Source organism: Rhinatrema bivittatum, chromosome 1 (assembly GCF_901001135.1).
Source record: "Rhinatrema bivittatum chromosome 1, aRhiBiv1.1, whole genome shotgun sequence".
Taxonomy (NCBI): Eukaryota; Metazoa; Chordata; class Amphibia; order Gymnophiona; family Rhinatrematidae; genus Rhinatrema; species Rhinatrema bivittatum.
The window spans coordinates 749,724,309-749,747,056 of NC_042615.1; the positions used below are offsets into that span (position 1 = coordinate 749,724,309).

Consider the following 22,748-nt stretch of genomic DNA (forward strand, 5'->3'; position numbering starts at 1 on the left):
CGAGAGGGACCCCAGGAGGGCCGAATCTTCAGGGCTACTTAATCCACTAGACGTGCTTGCACAGTTAAAAGAACAGTTGAACCACAAGACTTCGAAGAACGAAAAACTGAAGTCTCATGGACAAGCCACACAAGGCAAGGGTGGAAGGTACTCCTGTTTCCCCTGGGGCCTGCCACGATGCCGAGAAGCTTTTCTCCGTGGCAGGAACGCTGCCGCAGCCGAAGCCCTGCCCCCTGACGTTGCCTAGATGTGCGCAGCGACGAAAGCCCATTCTTTAAAGGGGTCAGCGCTGGGAGTCTTTATCCAAGACCTTCCTCGGCTACCCTGCGATGCCTATCCTCTACTTGAGTGTGGGACTGGTCTCCTCTGCTGTGGACCCCTGGACTACTACTACTAGGTTACCTACACTGCTGCCCACTCCCCGGGCAATACCATCGAGCTGTATAATAAACTCAACTTCTCTGAGTCTGCGGGTATAGTCTCTGGCCTAGTACTGCAGTTCCTCACAGGGCTCCTCCCTGTGGGAGTGGTCATCACTGCAGTGCCCAAGAGTCCACTCCAACACTTCATAACCATAATACTTGGCCAATAACTGACACAATGATTGCTAAGCTGGATGGGAAAGAAGGGTTATAAAATGAGGAAAAATCTAGGTAGTTGTGCCTAAAGGTGCATAGCACCATAGTCCAGCAGAAGATGGTTCTAATTGAGCTGAAAGTCTGAAGGAGTAGGAGGAAACTACTGGATCAACTCCTCCCACAGGCCCTCACAAAATAACAAAAGAAATTATGCAACTCAAATGGTGCTATTAGGTGGCTGTTTTGCATTCCCATTATTCATAAAATCTTCCAAAATGGAAATGGGAAAACAAAACAAAACAAAACAAAACAAAACAAAAACAGGTGGTTATGCTCATGAGGCATTATATTGCATCTAAGAAAATAACCAGTTTGGCAAATCCAATGAAGTCGCAGCACTGCATATTTTTTGTAGCAATATTTTTATTCATGAACACAACAAATAGATCTATCAAATCACATGTCAAGCAATTACAAATTTTCCCCCTTAACTCCCCAGAAAACCCTAACTCCTCCTCCCATAGGACACAAGAATTACAGTTCCCTACCTTCCGTACCTGCAAAAGTATTGTATATACAAAACATCAGCTCCTACAGAATATGTGACATATAAAAGAAAGAAAACATTGTTCTAGGAACCTCTTTAATTAACCAAAACCTATCAAACATCACAGACAACACATTTTGCAGGAATACGTCATTCACTATTTTCCTCCGGAAATCACATTTTTTGCTGGTCTTCCCAAGGTAAGGTTGACAGAAAGAAACCTCAAATACCATATAATATCTTAAGAACATAAGAACATGCCATACTGGTTCAGACCAAGGGTCCATGAAGCCCAGCTTCCAATCCAGGCCATAAGAACATGGCAAGTACCCAAAAACTAAATCTATCCCATGCTACTGATGCCAGTAATAGCAGTGGCTATTTTCTAAGTTAACTTGATTAATAGCAGGTAATGGACTTCTCCTCCAAGAACTTATCCAATCCTTTTTTAAACCCAGCTATACTAACTGTACTAACCACAACTTTGAAGTAGACAGGAGGGCAAATATAAACAATTTCAAGCAACCTGCCAAGGAGTTCTTCTCAGTATATACAAGTAGGCAGTGCATTATAACTATCTTATTTCTATGCATCTTTAGATGTTGAAGCTAGGTTCTAGAATCCCAATTACCTAGTTCTACAGAGGACTAGACTTTTGTATCCTATATTTACTTCAAAAAGCTGCAATCACAACAAATTAAAATAAAGTATGGTAAATGTCGCTAACAAACCTTAAAATGAGTTTTGTAAAATGCATACCTGGCCCTGCCACTGGAGGCTCGGGTTTATGAGATTTCAAAGGATCCAGTCGATCCTTTTCCAGTTGTTTTCTCGTACTTCTCTGACGTGGTTCGCGGAACATTGGAAGCGCGTGAGCTGTATAAAAAATAAATATATATATATATATATATACACACAAAGAGAGAGTATTATTCTTCAACAAAAGAGAGATATACTAAGTATTTTCACTATTGACACAAAATGGGGAAAAAAAACCCCTTTAGTTCATTGGGCCATACATGTCAAACAGTTTTTCATGCAGACTACCTGACAGGGTGAAATGAAACACAAGAAATGGAGCAGATCAGCTAAATAGAAAATGAGGCATGATAAGCTGGACAACAGTACAGTAGAAAATTATCTGTGGATTATAGTAAGCTGCAAGCTGAGTACGACTCAGCAATGAAACACTAAAAGAGAATATTATGGCAGATAAGAACTGAAAGGCTCATCTTGTCTGCCCAATTTAATTCCTGTTCTGTTGCCTTAGGTGCCAGTTGATCACAGCCTCCATTTTCACTCCTTTACAACTAATAAAAATCTTGGATCAGTTTTCAAAAGTTTTAAGGTGTCTGACTTTCAGGCCGATACAGTAAGGAGCGGTAGGAAGAGCTGCGTTAGTGCCGGGCGCACCCGCGGTTGCTGCACGCACAGTCCGGCTCACCTACCGCTCGATACTGTATTTAAATAGCTTGCAAATGCAAGCTGCGTCCAAGAAGCGTTCGTGAAGCGATAGGCCCGCGCAACCCATTTTACTGTATAGAGCGCTATACAGTATCCTGGGTGCGCTGGCCTAATGCTTCACGGACACGCTGGTATCTGTCATTTCAAATGTCATTTCAAATGACATTTGAAATGACAGGTACCAGGAAGTGGACGGTTCTCCTATGCTCGGGATTGCCAGTCCTCTCTCCCCTCCTCCTGAAGCAAGGCGTGTAAAGCAGCCTTGCTTCGGGAGGAGGGGAGAGAGGACTGGCAGTGTAAAGCAACGAAGCGACTTACTCTTCTTGCAGCCCCCCTCCTAAGTCATGCTTTCTTTACCTGCCCCATGATATTTTATCACCTTACTGGAGGATACCCAGCAACCATCAGCTTGCTAGCACCGATCCGGCAGGTTTCTACAGAGCTGAAGACTGCTGATTCCAACCTGACCATCCCATGACCTGCATTACCTCTTGTACATTAGCTTGTGAAATTGAAAAATGACTATGGGCTCTATGTACTACTGGGCATTAGTGTTAATGTGCTTTGGCATTTGGGTTAGAGTGTCATCAGTGCTATTTTGATTTTAGTACGACTGCTAGCAAGAGGGAATCCAGATCTCTTCTGCTGGTGAAAAGTCTGAAGCTGTTTTCTGGTGAAGAGATAGATCTAAGAGAGTGTAGTGGGGCATCCAGTAGGCCCAGTGTATTTTGGGATTACAGGGGAAGGTAGGTCAGGGCTCAAAAGTTTGTACTATTTTTGGGGGGTGGGTTCAGAGGCCTGTTTTGGGGTGGGGTGGGAGCCAGAGGTTTAAGAAGGGGCAGGTATGAACCTGGAGGTCTGTTGTGTTTTTTGGTTGGGGAGGGGGGTGAGAGGCTAGAGACCTGTACAATTTTAGGAGTGGATGACAGCCTGGAGGACTGTAGTGTTTCAGAGGTGTGTGTGGGTGGTGGGGGGGGGGGGGGGTTTGCATTCCCCACAATAACTGTCTTTTTCACTTGTGGCTGGGTTAGTGTGGGAAATCTTGAGATGCAAAAGACAACAGCATCACCATGGATGTGCTGTCTAACGCAGACATGGTAATGCTACTGCATTCTGCACATCATTACGTTTCTAACTATGCATGCGAAGCTTGATGTACTGCTGATGTTAAGACCAGCAGGTAACTTGTGTTACCATGCCAGTTTTAACCTGGCTTAATAGAGACCCCAGTATGAGGAAGAATAGCTAATGCTATAAGTAATCATCATGAATACATCTTTTTTGTCAATAGAACAGTGGTTTGTGTGTGGTGTGGTGTGTGTGGGTGTATGTGTGTGTGTGTGCGTGTGGTGTGTGTGGAGTGTGTGGTATGTGTGGGGTGTGTGATGTGTGGGGTATGTGTGGTGTGTGTGGTGTGTGTGTGTGTGTGGGGGGTGTGTGTGTGGTGTGTGTGTGGGGTGTGTGTGGGGGGGGTGTGGGGTGTATGTGTGTGTGTGTGTGTGTGTGTGTGTGTGTGTGTAAGACTGAACCAGAGTGGGAGGGAGGAAAACAGTGAAAGCAAGTAAAACTAAGTTCAGAACAGAATAAAAGGGATAGAATGCATGTCATCCAGGATCATGTAGACCAAAGATTCTTAAATGGCACCTGCCGCAATCTTCAGCAGGAAAAGCACCACTAGTCCTCTACAAGTGGCTTCCGTATCAGAACATTAAAATCAGTGTTTAAAATAGGGAGAAGTCTTGTTGTGTTATCTGAGTCAAAGAGGAGGTTTTATTCAAAGTAGCTTTCCTGTGTTTTGCACAAACATAATCAGACTGTAAACACTTCTTTCACAAGAAATAATAGGAATAGATTGGTTGCAGCAGTGAGTGCTCTGTCCAAAAGTTACTTTAGCCTCAAGCAGGAATAAATATATTTGGGTGAAGGGGTACTAGAGGCAAATGAAAGATGTATATAGATTTGGGTAAACTGTCTCTAGATAGATAACTAGGAGGTGTGAATAGAACATTTATGGTGGGTCCAAATATTTTGCAGGCCATGTCAGGTATTTTTTTTATTTTAATATACAGTATATCTGTTTTAATGACAGTTACTATTCAGGTTTCTTCCTATTCATCATCTATAGGTCAAATCGATTTGGGTGAATCAAGCTTCCAAGGAATCTGCCAATCCTAAATAATTCAGGTGAAAAGGTGAATATTAACAAATATACTGTACAAATAGCAGCAGTTAAAATAGTTCTGACAAAAAAGAAAGGCCGTTTACAAGACTTCACAGTACATGCGCAACAGCGACTCATTTACTTACGTGTGATAATATAATTCTGTGTAAGAGCCTCTGCTTGTTTTGCTTTTCGTTTTGTTTTAACCACACACAACTTTGCTCCCCTGGTAGGAAAAGAAATCAAATCAATGTTTTAATTTTTATAAGACATATTCTAATTAGGATGGCAGATAACTATGCCTAAAAACTTAGTAAACCTTTTTTAAGAAATTCATTTTATGTCTTTATGGTTTGCTAGATTCTCTCTCATACAACAAGACATCATCTACATAAGATTATAGGATCTTCTCGCACATACTTACAATATGCATGCTTATTAAGAGGTGAATTTTCAAAAGATACACGCTTAAAAAATAGCACACGTGCACATAAAATGGCATAAATAAGAGTATATTGTATTTTAATTCTACAACATATGGGGGTGGATTTTAAAAGAGTTACGCGCATAACCCTTTTAAAAGCCTTCTGCGCGCGCCGACCCTATTTTGCATAGGCTTGGCGATGCACGCAAGCCCCAGGACGCGTGTATGTCCCGGGGCTTGAAAAAATGGGCGGGGAGTGGTTGGGGCCGGGGCCGAGAGTGGGCGGGGCCGGAGCTTATGTGCCCGGGATTGCGGGCTGGCCGTCGCGCGCAACCTATTCCTGCCTGGAGGCAGGCGCAACTTAAAAATTAAAGGTAAGGGGGGTTTAGGTAGGGCTGGGGGGCGGGTTAGGGAGGGGAAGGGAGGGGAAGGTGGGGGGAGCAAAGGGAACGGAGGAAGACTGCGCGGCTCGGCGCACGCAAGTTGCACAATTGTGTACCCCCTTGCGTGCGCCAACCCGGGATTTTATAACATGCGTGCGGCTGCACGCGCATGTTATAAAATCGGGCGTAGATTTGTGCACGCCAGGTTGTGTGCACAAATCTACACCCACGCATAGTTTTTAAAATCTGGCCCATGGTGTACATTGGGCACAAAGAGTAAATTTATGAGTGTAAAAAAGGTACGGGCCAAGGGTAGACCATGGAGGGGCCAATATTTATGGGCATAAGTTGCTATTTTACCACCTGCCAAAGTGTCACACATAATAAGTCTTTTACTTGCGTATATTTACTCCTGCTCAATACCTGTTGTAAGTGATCATAAACACCTTAAAAGTGAAAAAATTACTGGGTGGGAGGGTCTTCACAAACTGCAGACGGACTAAGCAAACTGGTAGACTAATTGGTAAAACTGATTATTTCATTGCCACACGCATATTATAAAATCCAAACTTATGCATGTAAAAGCCAATTTCCAAGGTACAAATGCGTCTAAATAAAATCTATTCACATATCCCTTTAAAATTAAAAGTACAAATAAGTGGTATATCATTTGCGCACACTTATCTAGCTGAATTCCAACTTATCCGGCTAAGTAATATCTTTGCCGCTACTTATTTGCATAAATTTGAACTTATCTGGTTAAATAGCACTTTTTTTTTTTTTTTAACTTTTATGGCTTACATACCCAGATAAGTCCAAAAACTGCTAATTAGAGAGATAAGTAGCGCTTTTCAGACTTATCCGGCCAAGTTTGCTACTTGGACACATAAAAACTTATCTGGATATGTGCCACTACTTTTCTAAATTAGTCTGAACTTGTGCGGCTTGCGGTTTTTAAATAGACGAACATGTATGTGCACATATGTACTCATATTTTATAACCTATGTCTATCATTTGCATGCATGTTATAAAACACGGTAGTAAATTACCATATGCAGTTTTGAAAGTTATCTTCCCTAAGAATAAAAATGTCTGTGGTCATGCCATGTGTTATTTTCATGCACTATGTATGGAACCAAATTAAAATAACAGTATATTTTGACTATATCTATGCACAGGTTTCATATCTAATTTTCAGTTTTAGACAAATGGTTCCATCAGTTCTTCTTTACATTAAGAAAGGCTCCATTTTTAGTACAATTTAACTATACCATGAGTGAAAAGCACTACATGCTTTAAATATGGCACTAGCTCATTTAACAATACATTAAACACAGAATATGAAGAATACATTACTCGAGTTCTGAGAATGCCCTAAATCACAGTCATTTATTTTGCAACAGTTTAAGTGTAGCCTCTGCAAAAAGGTTTATAAGATTCTGAAGTTGAATCCATTTAGCAAAATATGCCCATAGTTTATCTTCTGAATAGTGGGAAAAAAACCACAAACACTTTACTTACAAGCAATAAAAGAAAGTTGCTCAATTCTAACAGATGTTCTCTGCAGACAGCATTTCAGCAGTCATATAAGTAGGTCACATGGTACCAAGAGGAATAAAATTCTAGGTTTCTGGAAAAGACTAGAAGTGGTTTCTGCTCATGTGCATTATTTTCCACACCGTGGTGGTCCCACAAGCCAAGATTTACAGAGGAGTGAATTCCAAAAGGGAGGAGAGAGGGACTGTGTGATTGGTGAACTTCTCTCTTCAAAGAACATCTTTTACAAGTAAAGAATGTTACTATATCTGAAGACAAGCAGGTCCCTGTTAAGAATTGGCTTTCACAAAAAAAAGGGGGAAAATAAGAATCACAAATGAGGCATGAATATTTTTGATGGGGGAAAATAAATCTTTTTTTTTGTTTTTAACAAAACAACCAACCCATAAAAATAAAATAACACTAGGATAGTTGCGCTCTACCCTTTAAAAAGACCATGGAGGACAGATAACCCAAATCTATTATCCGAAAGGGAGGCCACATCCAGACAACAACATGAAATGAGCGTGGCAAATCTCCTCAACAGAGGTAGGCCTTGGACTGGCAATCAACAGTGTTATAGTCCTAAATGAAGTGCCTTGACATGCCTTGCTAAGATCAATCCTGCCCAGGTGTAACAAAAGGCAAGGCAAGTTTTCTATCCAATTAGATATGGTGTGCTTTGACATTACATTGCCAGGTCTATTAGGAGTCAAAAGACACAAAGAGCTGGGTAGACTTTCGATGGGCCTGAGTCCATTCCAGACTGAATTGTAAAGAATGGACTGCTGCTTTACTCATATGGTCAGATGGCTTGGGGAAAAAAAGTTCGTAGGATCATTGACTGATTAAGATGGATGTCAACTTTCTTAGATAGAAATTTGAAAATGTGCAGACTACCATCTTATTATGATGAAATCTAATCTAAGATGGACACGTTGCTAGGGTTTGGAACTCACTGAGGCCTGGATTCATCATTCCTCACAGAATGATGAATCCTGCGAAAATGGGGGGGGGGGGCGGGGCAGGCCTGTGAAAGCCCGCAGCCTTCGCACCACAGCAGTGCGCCGGCTGCCGGCTTTCGAACTGAATAATGCCACCGTGAAAGGTGGTGGTATTCGACGTGCTACTGCTGACGATAATGTTACTAACATTATCGCCGGCAGCGAAGACACCACCAACTCCGCTCCTCCCCCTAATTTGCATTCTATTGCATGCGAAAGGCCCTTTTGACATGCAATAGAGGCTTATCACATGCGATACGGCCGAATCGCGTGCAATAAGCCTTTGGTATATGACCCCCTGAATTTGCATGCTGAAATGACTGTCACCAATAAAATGACCTTCTAGTTCTGGTACTTGAGCTCATAAATATTCGGAGGATTAACATAAGCTCAGAACCAAGTTGATATCCCATGACAAAGTAAGAGGCATCAACCGAAGCAAGGCCCATATGAATCTGACATTTAAAAGATGAACAAACTCAGGGATTCCTTTTCCATTATAAGCACCAACTGTAATGAGGTACAGCTTAATGAACATTAGATTTTAAGTAATATTTGTGTGGGATATGAGAAAGGATCTCGGCCCTGTCTTCACATTGTTAGGGCTAATATAGCACTAGGGTATACATGAGCATCAGCCTAGCATCAGTAGTGGGTCTAGTCAGTCAGGTTAAAGATTCTCAACTTATTGGCTATTTTACTTTATGCCAGGTTGTTGCTTTTCCACAGAAGAAAAGCAATTATGCCCAGCAACAAAGTTTTTACTTCAAGGACTTTTGACATGGAACATGGGGATCTAACAGCCATTTGCAAAATAGATACTCCTTCCAGCATACGACTAACTCAAGAACAGTGTATTCCCAAACAAGAGATGTTTCTCCAATGATGCCTGCAGAGAAATTTCTGCTCCCCTTTCTTTCCTGAAAGAGAAAACCAGATACTAAACTAGCTCAATGAATCAACAGATCTCTACTGATAACTGCAACAATAATTGGAAAGGAAGAAAAACTTCATGTATGCATGTACAAAGACCATATATGGAATTGCATTTTTCTATAAAGGAATTAGAAAAGCCAAGAATTCCTCATTATTATCAATATCAACAACACAGAACGACAGCGGGTGGCATCTACAACAGCAACAAGACCAGACCAAAGTGGAGGACAAACGGATTTTGGGTGAGAAAAAGCCTATATGTAAAACAAGCTCACTATTGAATCTAATTTTGTTTTGTCTATATACCACGGATAAAATAAATAATATAATTCCACTGGTTGGTCTCTCCCGTATCTTATTTTTTTATAAGAACATAAAAAAATGCCATATTACATCAGACCAAGGGTACATATAGCCCGGTATCCTGTTTCCAACAGAAGCCAATCCAAGACACAAGTACCTGGCAAGTACCCAAGCATTAAGTAAAACTCAAGCTACTATTGCTTATTAATTAATAGCAGTTTATGGATTTTTCCTCTAGGAACTTATCCAAACCTTTACTAAACCCAGTTACACTAACTGCGGTAACCACATCCTCTGGCAATGAATTCCAGAGCTTAACTATGCACTCAGTGAAAAATAATTTTCTTTGATTTGTTTTAAATGAGCTACTTGCTAACTTCATGGAGTGCCACTTAGTCTTGCTATTATTTGAGAGAGTAAATAACCAATTTACATTAACTTGTTCAAGTCCTTTCATGATTTTGTAGACCTCTATTATCTCTCTCCCTCAGTTGTCTCTCCTCCAAACTGAACAGCCCTAACTTTCTTAGCCTTTCCTCATAGGGCAACCATTCCAAGCCACTTTTTGTTTTGGTTGCCCTTCTCTGCAATTTCTCCAGTGCAACTATTTCTTTTTGAGATGTGGAGACCAGAATTGCACATACTATTCAAGATGCGATCTCACCATGGAGCAATACACAGGCAACATGATATCCATTGTTTTATTTTCCATTCCCTTCCTAATAATTCATAAAATCCTGTTTGCTTTTTTGATCGCCATGGCACACTGAGTCAACGATTTCAATGTATTATCCACTATGATACCTAGATCTCTTTCCCGGTTGGTAACTCCTAAGATAGAACCTAACATTGGGTAACTACAGCAAGGTTTATTTTTCCCTATATGCATCACTTTGTACGTCTCCACATTAAATTTCATCTGCCATTTGGAATCCCAATCTTCCAGTCTTGCAAGGTCCTCCTGTAATGTATCACAATCCGCTTGAGATTTAACTACTCTGCATAATTTTGTATCATCCGCAAATCTGATTACCTCACTCGTCGTACCCCTTTCCAGATCATTTATAAATATATTAAAAAGTACCGATCCAAGTACAGATCCCTGAGGCACTCCACTGTTTACCTTTTCCCACTGTGAAAACAGACCATTTAATCCCACTGTCTGTTTCCTGTGTTTTAACCAGCATACAGTCCACAAAAGGACATCGCCTCCAATCCAATGACTTTTTAGTTTTTTTAGAAGCCTCGCATGCGAGACTTTGTTGAACGGCTTCTGAAAATCCAAATATACCACATCTACCAGTTCACCTTTGTCCACATATTTGTTCACCCCTTCAAAAAAATGTAGAAGATTTGTGAGGCAAGACTTCCCTTGAGTTAATCCATGCTGGCTGTGTCCCATTAAACCATGTCTAGCTAAATGTTTTGTGATTTTAATCTTTATAAGATTCCACGATTTTTCCCGGTACTGAAGTCAGGCTCACTGGTATATAGTTTCCCGGATCACCCCTAGAGCCCTTTTTAAATATTGGGGTTTCATTGGCCATCTTCCAATCTTCAGGTACAATGGATGATTTTAATGATAGGTTACAAATTAATTTAAATAGGTCTGAAATTTCATTTTTTAGTTCTTTCAGAACCCTGGGGTGTATACTATCCTGTTCAGGTGATTTACTACTCTTCACTTTGTCAATCTGGCCTACCACATTTTCCAGGTTCACTGTGATTTGGTTCAGTTCATCTGAATCATTACCCTTGAAAACCGTCTCCGGAACGGATATCTCCCCAACATGCTCTTCAGTAAACACTGAAGCAAAGAAATTGTTTAATCTTTCCGCAATAGCCTTGTCCCTTTAATCTCTCGATCATCTAATGGTCCAACTCACTCCCTCACAGGCTTTCTGCTTTGGATATATTTTAAAAAGTTTTTATTGTGAGTTTTGCCTCTTTGGCCAACTTCTTTTCAAATTCTCTCTTAGCTTGTCTTATCAATGTCTTACATTTAACTTGCCAATGCTTATGCTTTATCCTATTTTCTTCTGATGGGTCCTTCTTCCAATTTTTGAATGAAGATCTTTTGGCTAAAATAGGCTCTTTCACATCAATTTTTAGCCATACTGACCTTCCTTCCACTTTTCTTAATGCATTGAATACATCTGGACTGTGCTTCTAGGATGGTATTTTTTAACAATATCTAAGCCTGTTGCATACTTTTTATCTTTGATGCTACACCTCAGGTTTGTTTGGTTTTTTTTAACTATTTTTCTCATTTTATCAAAGTTTCCCTTTTGAAAGTTTAGTGCTTTTATTTTTCTCTCCATTGTATAGCTTTTTATCTCATTTTTAGTTTATTTCTTGTTTTATAACAGTTTATTTTAGTATAGAAGGGTTTTATTCCTTTTATTGAACCTAATTGATATTTTGTTTTATTATTTGCTAAACCCGTTTGTTTTATTACATTAGACAGCTCATGTTATTTTATTTTATCATTCAATATGTTTTAATATGTTTTATTATGTTCTATTATTTAGTTTATCTTATTACTTTAAGTACGTAAAATTTTTGTTCTCTGCCTAGGCCTTTCTGTGTTAGGTGGGCTATAAATTCAAATAAATGTAAATGTATTTGGAAATGTGTTGCCAAGCCTAAACAACCTATACTAGTGAGATATGAATCAACACTTAAATATATTGACCTTCAATCTCCATTTCCAAATCTGTACATTTTAAATACAGACAGAACATTAAATAACACATAAATGCCATTTCAATACTAACTATTGTACACCTTTTATTTTTAATAAAGAGGTCATGGAGTACAGATTCACAACCATTTCAGTATTAAAACCAATACATTACCTCTGGCTCCTGTTGGGATCATAGTACACTTTAGCCAGTCCATTTCCTGTGCCGACCATGATCTGATTCAGCTTAGGATGCCACAAGCAACGCACAACACTCTGAAATAGAAAAATTCCATGCTCATACATATTCTTCTTCTTCTTCTATGTATTGACCCCCCTTTTAGTTTTGTGTACAACTTTTATGTAAGCTCTAACCTTCAAATTATTCAGTGTATCTAAGTCAGTAGGAAGACCAAAATAGTCTCAGTAAAATGTAAGTTTCAGATAAAGACATTAAAGTAGTTCATTTTATTTGTAGTTATGTATGTATATGTATGTATTTTGTTTGTTTTGGATTGTTCATCACTTTAGATGGCTATGTAACCAGGAAAGGGGTATATACATTAAATAAAGTGGCATTTTGTTTGATCATTTTTCTTTTTACATTTTTAAAAGTATTACTTGTGTGATAGTCCTTGACATTTTTATGTTGGCTAATTTCTTCAATTCAGTTAATAAAACTGTGTACAAGTGAATTAAGAAAAGTGGCTCGTAAACACTTTCAATCACGGTTGAAGAAGCAGGAAAAGGAAATGCCAATAATACATTTCAAGATGTCTGTGGATCTCAAAGGACCTTCCAGCTGGCATGTCACTTATTTAATATTACTATTTATAGCGCAACATTAACATAAAAGTAATAACGACCAGTTTTATGAATACTTGGAAAGCTTTTCAAACGTGGGATATGAACTCTAGCTCATTATTCCTGGAACATTGATAATCGGGAGGGGGGGGGGGGGGAAATTACTCTAACTTCACTGTTATGTATACTATGTTTAATTTGACATTGTGTTGGCTACAATGGTGAATGTTTCCAAAACCACTATTTTGTGGATAGGCAGAAAGATGGAAGAGTATGTTCCATCTATGGATTATGGGGGTTTGCAATTACCTGTGTCATGTGCAGCCCGAAACCTGGGAATTTTATTAGACTCCAGTCTTTCATTAAAAGCTCAAGTAAAGCAAGTGGTAAAATCAGGGTTTTTTTTAAGTTGCGGCTTTTAAAATTGTTTAGATCTGGTTTACAAGCCTTATTATCAAGCAGCTAGACTATTGTAATAGTCTTTATATGGGGTTGCCACAAAAATATTTAAAAGCAATGCAGATGATTCAGCATACTGCTGCTCATATGTTATTTGGATTGTCACAATGAGACCAATTGTTTTGAATCACAAATTATTGTATAGTAGTACACCTTGTTCACTGGCAAATACTTTGGAGCTATCTTCTTCACAGCGTCAGTTGCGCGCCTCCTGGTCTCGGCGCTTACCGGTCGCATGCCGGACAGTCTCCAGCTGCAGGGGGAGAGGGGAATACCTTCACCGCCGCGCTCGATTCTGCGCCCGTTGCCTTTCAGTCACCCTGGGGGCAACATCCACGCTGGGAATCGGCCGGTGGACTAAAGCTCACCTCTGAGGGATATCGAATCGACCTCAGGAAAGTCTAGACTGGGGGAGGGACCGTTAGGTTTCACTGCAGGAGAAGCGGGGCTTTCTTCTTAAAGGTAAATTTTCTTCTTTCTTGTAAATGTTACACTATTCTCTTTTGGATAGTGTCCGCTTCTGCTATGGGAGACGGAGAAATACTGAAGAGCTAAGCATACTGCACGGGTATATGTAGGCTGACGTCAGCTTTGAAATCTGACTCCGTCTCCCATCTGCTATCAGGAGAGCACAATACCCATTGGTACTGAGTCCATCTGGCTACACGCTAGGAAAATAAAGCTTTTTTACTTAGCATACACTTTCATAACCATTAAAATACATGACATTCACATATTTCTCTGAACATCAAAGTCAAATCATGGAATTGAATAAATGTTAAGAATGAAACAAAGATTCTTCTTAGTTAAGCAAGTCCATATTCACAAACCATTTATATAGATTATACAATAGTTATCCATCTAAATGGCTTACCTGGCTATATTCAGCCTTTATCCGGCTAAATTCTGGCCGGCTAATAAGTTAGATGGCTAGAATTTAGCCGGATAAGTTAGGAGTAGTCCAGGGGCATAACTGGGCAGTCTATTTTATAACATGAGCACATATATGAATGTATGTAATAAAATGGCTGAACTTCTGGGTGTGGGCTGACAAACACACGTGCATGTGCACCCACACACCTGTTTAAAAGTTACCAACTAACAGGTAAATTTTAAAAGGAGTGCATATGCACCCATAAACGAGCATATTGGGCACCGAACAAAGATATGCTTAACTTTATATCGTGCATGCAAGAACACGCATATCATTTAAAATATTCCTGCCGCACGTATGTATGCAGCCTTTACATGCACAAGTGACCATTGGGGGGTGGGGAGGGGATAAAGAGACTGTTAGAGAGACAATCTGACACTCTATATATCTCCCACTGTAAGAGGGGCACTTTCAACTCAGGGTGGGTTTTGGAATCTACAGACCCTTGAATCCTAGGCAGACCAATGTAACACCGCCCCCGCCCAAAACCCACGCTGAATTGAAAGTTCCCCTCTTACAGTGGGAGATATGTAATGTTAGATTGTCTCTCTCTCTCTCTCTATCAAAATTCGGAGTTTTGTGTGTAAATCTTGGCTCCACCCCGGAATGCCCGATGCATGTACTTCCGGCTTCTTAAAATTTGCGCTGCTTACGCATGGCCAACATATGCATGTATTGGGCCATTTTTGTGCGAGCAATGATTTTAAAATCTACCTGTAAGTGGATACCTGAAACAAAGAGAGATAAAGTGATTCACCCAAGGTCACTATGGGTACCAGTGGTAGAAGTGGAATTTGAACCTTGGTTCTCATTCTCCTATATGTAGATTCAAAATCTGTACTGATCTTGGAGAGGACAAAGATGACAGAAACTTGATTTCTTTCTATCACATAGTGCTCTCAGTACTGGCCAGTCTAATGAGAAGGATGTTTAGTCAAGATTTTAATTCTGGTTGCCCTGCTGGCAATTTTCTTTTTGGCTTGGCATGTTCCTGCTGCTCCTCTGGGTTTTCAGCTTAATTGGAACTGGTCTCTGCTGAGTTATGATGCTATTAAACTTCATTTGCAACTGCTCCTAGTTTCCCCCCATTTCATACACCCCCTTATCCAGCCCAACCACTGGAGCCACAGAATGTAATTTCTTCTGTACCTGTACCTTAAGAGTAGCCACTAGTGCAATGGCTGCGACTCCTTTCCCTGGGGGCTGTAAACATTACCTGTGCATTATCTACAACCCTGGCTGGCCTAAGGAACAGAAGATTGACTTAGTAAACAAACCCAAGATTCCTGCTTGGTAACATATAACACTGTTTCCGAGGCACAATGGCTAATTCATTTGCCAAGGTAAATGATTATGCTATTGGGAAATGTTTATTTTCTATTTGTAAAACATATTTATGTTAATATTTTTATACTTACAAAACCCACTAACATTAAAATTCACCTAATAAAATTTGAAAATATGAAAATAGAATTCTGTTATAATTAGTTAATACAAGCTCCGTTGAAGGACCCGTAATAGAACATTCTTCAGACCAGTCAGCAAGGGGTAAATGTTCCCAGGTGTGTGTCTTCTGACCCTGTAGGAGACAGGGTGGATCTGCAAAGGTTTCTAGAATGAATGTATCCTGTATTAGTTAATCGTGTCTCCATCTTCCTCTCTGCCTATTGTGTTGGTCACACCAGCACATTCACCTGTATAGACCAATGTAAATGTATATATGGGCTCAATTTTCAAAATGTTACGCGTGTGAATTGAAAATTAGCATAAATGCAAGTAAGTAGCCTCTACTTGCACATTATGTATTTTATAAAAGTAAAAAATATGCAAGTATTTTCACTTTAATGCACACAAAAAGCATGTAAAAAGAGTGCAATCTAGGGATGTTCGGGGCAGGGCCAATACATGCATAAGTTGCTATTTTACAAGATGCATATGCATACATTTGCCAACTTATGTGCATATTTTATACCTGCTAATTATCTGGCCTAAGTGATATTAAACATGGATTCAAAAGCAATCAATGAGGGCAAGTGTGGGACACAGATAAGCATGGGGGTAATGGGGAATTGGATTCAAACAGCAATCAAGGGCCCTGACTTGTATGATCTGAGAAATAGATAAGCATGGGGTAACCTACACAGCACAGCAGATAATACCTTAAGTTTGCTTAGCAGACTGGATGGACCATTTGGTCCTTTTGTGCTATTGTTTTTATGTTTATTGTATAGCACTGACTGAGTGGGAAGTCTAGGTGACCTGGGGGGAGTTCAGGCTGAAGAACAAGGAAAGTCTCGATGAGCTGAAGATGGACTGGGTGAACTGGTGGACTAATTGGTAAACTGGTTAATTTCATTTACATGCACATTTTCAAAGTGGCCAACTTACGTGCAGAAATCGAAACTTATGCACATCCTATTTTATTTTGCACATAAAATATACACGCGTCTATTTTTAAAATAGCAGGAAAAGTAAGCAAGTTCAATGCATTTATATACTTGGTTTCAATGCACTCCATGTTTTTGCACGTAAGCCTACATACACACATATTTTGCAGGATACACATACGCGCGTCATATACTTGTGCAGATCTGTTTGTGGCCATTTGCTGCCGCGTGCATTTGTTTGAACGTTATCTTCATTATGCTTGCTATTTTCTATCCCATTTTTACAACTAAAGAATCCCTGCATGCTGTCACAGAACAGTTCTGAGTCATTTCTGTTTCTCAGTAAGTGTTTCTCCTGAAGGCATGGGGCCCTCATTACACACACCTCATCCTGACCCTAAACAAGCAGCTTAGGCCAGAACCAGTACTAAGGAAAGGAGAAAAATTCTACAAGTCCTATTTTGATAAATACAATTTTTTCAAGCTGCTGGGGCTGACCTAGTAGTTCAGTGGCAGCAAACTAGGCTAAGTGGGAATTTTATATTCAGATATTCATTTCCTTCCCTTGAGCCAATTGGGCTTGACAGTGATGTGCAGGTATCGACAGGCCTCACTGGAGCTTTAGATTGCATTCTTCATTGATGACTACTCGTTTTCTTCATGTCAGCTTGAGCTAAGGGTTTCTATGGGAGTTTCCTAGGTTACTTGTTGAGAGTGTTGGAAAGGTTGCTTGAGCTAGGTTTGTAGCAAGCCCAAGTTAATAAAAATCCAACCAGATTTGAAGGAATTGCATTAAAACTGCTCTTAAGAACATAAGAACAAACGACTTGCCATACTGGGTCAGACCAAAGGTCTATGAAGCCCAGTATCCTGCTTCCAACAATGGCCAAACCAGGTCACAAGTACCTGTTCACTGTGGACTTCTTGAATTAGGTGAATCCCCTCAAACTCTCTTGCAGTTTTGCCAATTTGAGGAATCCACATCAATATATATATATATTTTTTTGTAAAGGTTGCCATAACCCTTAACTTGTTCCAGGTTTTGTCTTACTAGTTTGCAAATTTTTTTTTTTTTTTAAAGTTCACACATCTCTATGAATGAACTGACTTTAGCATCAGATGCAGCTTGATCAATTCACACTGGAATAAAATTCAAGTTCAAAGGTGAAGATAGCTGTTTCATTTATTAATATTTATTACATGTGTTTAACCAATCTTTTAAAACTTTATACTGTAACTGTGGTTCACCACTTTGCTCTGTCAAGTAAATGTATCTTACTGCAGGGCACTGGATAGAAGCCAACAATAACAAATCCTGGGACAGTGCGGCTACAGGCTGATATGAACTGCTTCGCTGCTAACCTGTCAAACATGCATTCTGCACTTAAAAACAACATGGCACGTTTCAGAACAGTTACAAAGAATTGTCCTAGAACACATACCATCAATCTTCCAAAACAGTAAAACCTACCCACCAAATACCCTGTTCAAAACTGGGAAAAATGTAGTCTCAGTAGTAAAATCAATAACATACATAGATGAAAAACATATTGCAAAAATAAAAAAGAAGACTCTTAAAATAGTTATAATTGTTACAATTAAATATTTCCAATTCAACAATTGACAAATTTCAAAACGTACAGTGAAAAGTGGTATCAATGTTGTTTTCCTTTAGGGTTAGCTGTATAAATTAAAATATTAAAAAATTACTGTTAAATTATTACTTTTTGAATTCCTGAAGTGGCTACACATGTTCTGACAAACCTCTGAAAGCAATCATTAGCAAGACAATCCCAAATTCTCTCATACTGGATCTGATTGGTCTTCACTCTGCTGTCCTGCAGAATTCCAGCAGTTGGATTGGTCTTGGAGAGAATGTCGAATTTTTGAATGCTGTGATATCTTCTATCGGACCAACCTTAGAATTATCCAAAGATAATGAAGATGCACATGAGCTTTCAAGACCACATGCACTCTTTTCTTCAGAAGTGGCTTCTTGGATTATTCTTATGTTGGCTCAAGGAAGGTATCAGTTTGCAAAAAATCCAGTCTACGATAACAGTGAGATTGCAAATTACACCATCCACAAACACATTAGATCACATTCTATGTGATGGTTTCCACTGTTCCCAGGAAGTAAGGGAAGAGGTAGGGGAACTACTTGAATTTCAAAAACAACTTTGTAATAATCTTTTTAGAGGTCCAATATTCAGCACGTAATGCGCAGGAAAGTTGTCTGGTTAAGGTTACTTGAATAATTTTAATTGGATATTCAGCAGAACTTACCCAGATAAGTGTTATATTGAATATATATAAGAGCATAAGAAATGCCATACTGAGCCAGACCATAGGTTCATCAAGCCTAGCATCCTGTCCCTAACAGAGGCTAATCCAGGTCACTACCCAGCAGGATCCCAAAAGACAAAGCCAATCTTTCTTGCTCATGAACAAGGATAGGCAGGGGTTTTCCCAAGTCTATCTGGCTAGTAATGGTTTATGGACATTTCCTCCAGGAACCTGTTCAAGCCTTTGTGAACTTGGTTCTATTAACTGCTTTCACCACATACTCTGGCAATAAATTCCACCGTTTGTGTGCTGAAAGAAGAAATACCTTCTCCGATTTATTTTAAATGTGTTATTAACTTCATGGTGTGTGTCCCCTAGGTTTAGTACTACTTTAAAGGGTCAATAACCATTCCCTGTTTTTCCATTCCACCCCACTCATGATGTTATAGGCCTCTATCATATCTTATCTCAGAAGTGTCTTGTCCAGGCTGAAGAGCCCTAATATGTTTAGCCTCATCTCATAAAGGAGTCATTTCATCCCTTTTATCTCTTTGGTCACCCTTCTCTGTACTTTTTCCAGTTCTGCTATATCATTTGTTTTTGACGGGGTGACCAGAACTGCACACAATACTCAAGGTGTGGTTGCAACATGGATCAATACATAGACATTATGATGTCTACCATTTTATTTTCCATTCCTTTCTTAATAATACCTTACATTTTTGACTGCTGCCATGAACTTGGGGTGAGGATTGAAAAGTAATGTCCACAATGATTCCAAGTTCCTTTTTCCTGGGTGTTGATGCTTAATATGGAATCCAGCATCATGTACTTATAGCTTAGATTATTCTTCCCTATGAGATAGATTTTCAAAGGGTTATGCGCGTAACCCTTTAAAACCTACCCCTGCGCGCGCCGAGCCTATTTTGCATAGTCTTGGCGGCACGCGCAAGCCCCGGGACGCACGTATGTCCAAAAAGGGGCGGTCCTGGAGTGGGGCCCGGGGCGGCGGGCCAGGGACGGGGCCGAGGTGGCAGTCCGGGGGCGGTCCCGAGTCCTCCTATACAGCAGCTGTGCCGGGGGTTGGTGCGCCGGAAGCTGGCAGGCGTAACTCCTGCAATAAAGGTAGGGAGGGGGGATTTAGATAGGGCAGGGGGGTGGGTTAGATAAGGAAAGGGAGGGGAAGGTGGGGCGGAGTGAAAGGAAAGTTCCCTCTGATTTCGGAGCGGCCTCGGAGGGAACGGGGAAAGCCATCGGGCCTCTCCTAAGGCTCAGCGCGCGCAAGGTGCACAAGTGTGCAACCCCTTGCGCACGCCGACCCCGGATTTTATAACATGCGCGCGGCAGCACTCGCATGTTATAATATCGTGTGTAAATTTGTGCACGCTGGGTAGCGCGCACAAATGTACCCCGGGTGCTTAAGATTAAAAATCTGCCCTATATGCATGAAAATTTATCTGCCATTTAGATACTCAATCCTCCTGCCTCGCAAGATCATCTTGCAATTCCTCACAATTGGCTAGTGATCTCACAACTTTGAACAATTTTGTGTCCTCTGCATATATGATCACCTCTCTCATCACTCCCTTTTCCAGATCATGGATAAAATTATCTGGATAACTTTAGGACAGCTATTTTCCAACTACACAAGCTGGCTAACTTACTGAAGCTAAGTGAAGCTGTGCCCCAGGAACAGGGGTGGATTGCAGACAAATATCAGCCCAGGGCATTTTTTTCAAAACCATCCTATGGGGTATCAGTTACTCATTCCTTTGCTCTCTGTGCATGTGCTTCAACAGCCCCCAAAAGTGCACCAAGCTAATTGTTGACCTGGAGCCTGGCAAACTTGAGACAAAAATCTCTAACAAATTTAATCTTTTTCCTAACAAACGAGCCGATTCAGTATGGTGCACTCAGCCGAGTGCACCTTTAGCCCCGGTTTGGCTGCGTGTTTTCAACGCGCTATTTTTTACCCCTTATACAGTAAGGGGTAATACCATGTCGAAAACGCACAGCCAACCCCCCCGAAACTAATAGCGCCTGCAACATGCAAATGCATGCTGATGGGCCTATTAGTTATTCCCGCACGATACAGAAAGTAAAATGTGCAGCGAAGCCGCACATTTTACTTTCAGAAATTAACGCCTGCCCAAAGGCTGGATAAGTCTTACCCGACTAATTTACCTAAACAGATTGCTTTAAATATTCAAGCCAAATGTATACATGCTATAATATTTTTACTTTAGAAGATTGCACTTTTAATGTAAAAAAAGCAAAAAAACCACTGCTTTTCTGTACACCCTCCGACTTAATATCATAGCGATATTAAGTCGGAAGCCCCAAAATTAAAAAAAAAATTTTTTTAAATCTGCCCGCGGCCCGGAAGACGGATGCTCAATTTAGCCAGCATCCGTTTTCCGAACCTGTGGCTGTCAGCAGGTTCGAGAACCGATGCTGGTAAAACTGAGCGCTGGCTGTCAAACCCGCTGACAACCGCCGCTTCTGTCAAAAAGGAGGCGCTAGGGAGAGGCCTGGGCGCGCGTCGGGAGAGTGGGCGCTCGCCTCGGAGTGGGTGCTCGCTCTCCCGTGGTTTTTACTATATCGGCCCGTATGTACAGCACATCCTAGAGCAGTGGTGAGCAAATGGAGCTGCAGTCCCCCCTTCGATCCATGCAACTGATTGGGCCCCTTAGAAATGTGATTATATCGCTCATATATTCTGGATTCCTGGTATGGTGTTAACATCTTTTGTCAATGATTCAGCTCTTGAGCCAGTTGCCAAGTAATGAGACAACCACACTGCCAGCCAGCAGCTCAGACACACAAAGACAAAAATATTTGCTGCTACTCGTGTGCTCATTCAGTGACTGCACCCGTACCCCAGCATTGTGGCAACATTATATAAAAGTTTATGCTTGTTGTCATCTCTTCCTCAGCCTGCAGCAGCTCTCTCCCTGTCCCAATCTGACCCCTTCTTGGCACCCTCATGCAACAGAAGACTCATTGGTTCCACAGCCTGCCTCCCCTCTCAAAGCTCAGCCCAGCCACCTCAGACAGAAGCCTCACTAACACTGTACAGGCACCACGTCCTGGTTCACCCCCTTCCTTTCTATGACAGCAGCTTGCTTCCACTTCTCAGGGGTCTCCCCAACTCCAGCACATTCTCATTGACTGTGTGCTACATAGTCTGCTGCTTTTAAGGTTCTCCAGGCTCGTTCTGTCTACCTATTCCTGGGGAGAAGGGCCCAGAAGCGATCCATATTGCCTGCTTCCTCCAGGGCTTAAGAAAAAGAAAATTAAGTCCTGGCCAAGACTATATGTATCACTGCTGCAGCCAAGACTGGGAGCCTGGCCCATGATAAATTAGCTCCAGATCGAATTCTGCTTTCCCACTTGGTGCCAGGGCTGGTGCACAGGTATTAGGCAAAGCTTACAGCTCCACTCTCCACGCAAACACATAAAATTTAAAAATTATGCATTTTTAATAAGATTTTACACGAAAAAAAGGTGATTGAAAGTACAGTCTTCTGAAGTGAAAATATTATAGCATGTATACATTTGGCTTGAATATTTAAAGCAATCTGTTTAGGTAAATTAGCCGGGTAAGACTTATCCAGCTAACTTACATGGGATATTAAGCAGCACGGCTATGCTGCTGAATATTCCTGTATTTGGCACTACTTAACTGGATAAGTTATATCCAGCTACGTTTGACCTGCTATAGACCTATTCCATGGCAAGTAAAACATCCAATTAATCACCACAACTTATCAGACTATCTACTTAGCCAGAAAAGTGACTTATCCAGCTAAGGGGGTCATTCATCAAAATGCGTTAGGGCGTTATTTCGGGCGTTAG

At 40.7% G+C, this 22,748-nt stretch overlaps 1 protein-coding gene across 5 annotated transcripts in view; it reads right to left on the minus strand.

Moving 5' to 3' along the window:
• The window catches only part of WDR70 (WD repeat domain 70), a 587,030-nt gene that overhangs the window by 26,640 nt on the left and 537,642 nt on the right, over positions 1 to 22,748 (minus strand). For all 5 annotated transcript variants that reach the window (XM_029578603.1, XM_029578594.1, XM_029578568.1 and 2 more), the window contains exons 14-16: positions 12,196 to 12,296; positions 4,897 to 4,976; positions 1,885 to 2,001 (exon numbers count right to left, since the gene is read on the minus strand). In XM_029578603.1, the coding sequence (XP_029434463.1) occupies positions 1,885 to 2,001; positions 4,897 to 4,976; positions 12,196 to 12,296 (298 nt within the window). The remainder of the gene's footprint in view (positions 1 to 1,884; positions 2,002 to 4,896; positions 4,977 to 12,195; positions 12,297 to 22,748) is intronic.